Source organism: Antrostomus carolinensis, unplaced genomic scaffold (genome assembly GCF_000700745.2).
Source record: "Antrostomus carolinensis isolate BGI_N321 unplaced genomic scaffold, ASM70074v2 scaffold48928, whole genome shotgun sequence".
NCBI lineage: Eukaryota > Metazoa > Chordata > Aves > Caprimulgiformes > Caprimulgidae > Antrostomus > Antrostomus carolinensis.
Genome location: NW_010331830.1, coordinates 2,295 through 2,678, shown reverse-complemented (window position 1 = coordinate 2,678; position 384 = coordinate 2,295). Strand labels below are relative to the sequence as shown.

Below are 384 nucleotides of genomic sequence, written 5' to 3'. Positions count from 1 at the left end.
CCAGGTTGGTCATGACGTGCCGCAGTTCCGCCGCGCTGATGTAGCCGTTGCCATCCTTGTCAAAGACACGGAAAGCTTCTCTGATCTCCTCCTCGCTGTCCGTGTCCCTCATCTTCCTCGCCATCAGCGAGAGGAACTCGGGGAAGTCGATGGTGCCGCTACCATCGGCGTCCACTTCTCCTACCATGTCCTGCAGCTCAGCTTCGGTGGGGTTCTGCCCTAAGGAACGCATGACGGTGCCCAACTCCTTCGTGGTGATACAACCATCTCCATCTCGGTCAAAAAGGGAAAAAGCCTCCTTGAATTCAGCGATCTTCTCCTCTGACAGCCGCTCGGCCATGGTGCTCCCCGCTCACACGCGGCTCTGCCCTGGCACGTTGGGAC

General features: G+C 58.9%; 1 protein-coding gene across 1 annotated transcript; it reads right to left on the bottom strand.

Annotated features, from left to right (window-relative positions):
* Window position 1: 1 nt before the first annotated feature.
* On the bottom strand, window positions 2-340 carry LOC104529106 (calmodulin, striated muscle; the record flags this gene model as incomplete). The annotated part of the gene is made up of 1 exon (XM_010173307.1): window positions 2-340. A coding segment is annotated over exon 1 (339 nt), but the record flags the coding sequence as incomplete, so codon positions are not given.
* Window positions 341-384: the final 44 nt, after the last annotated feature.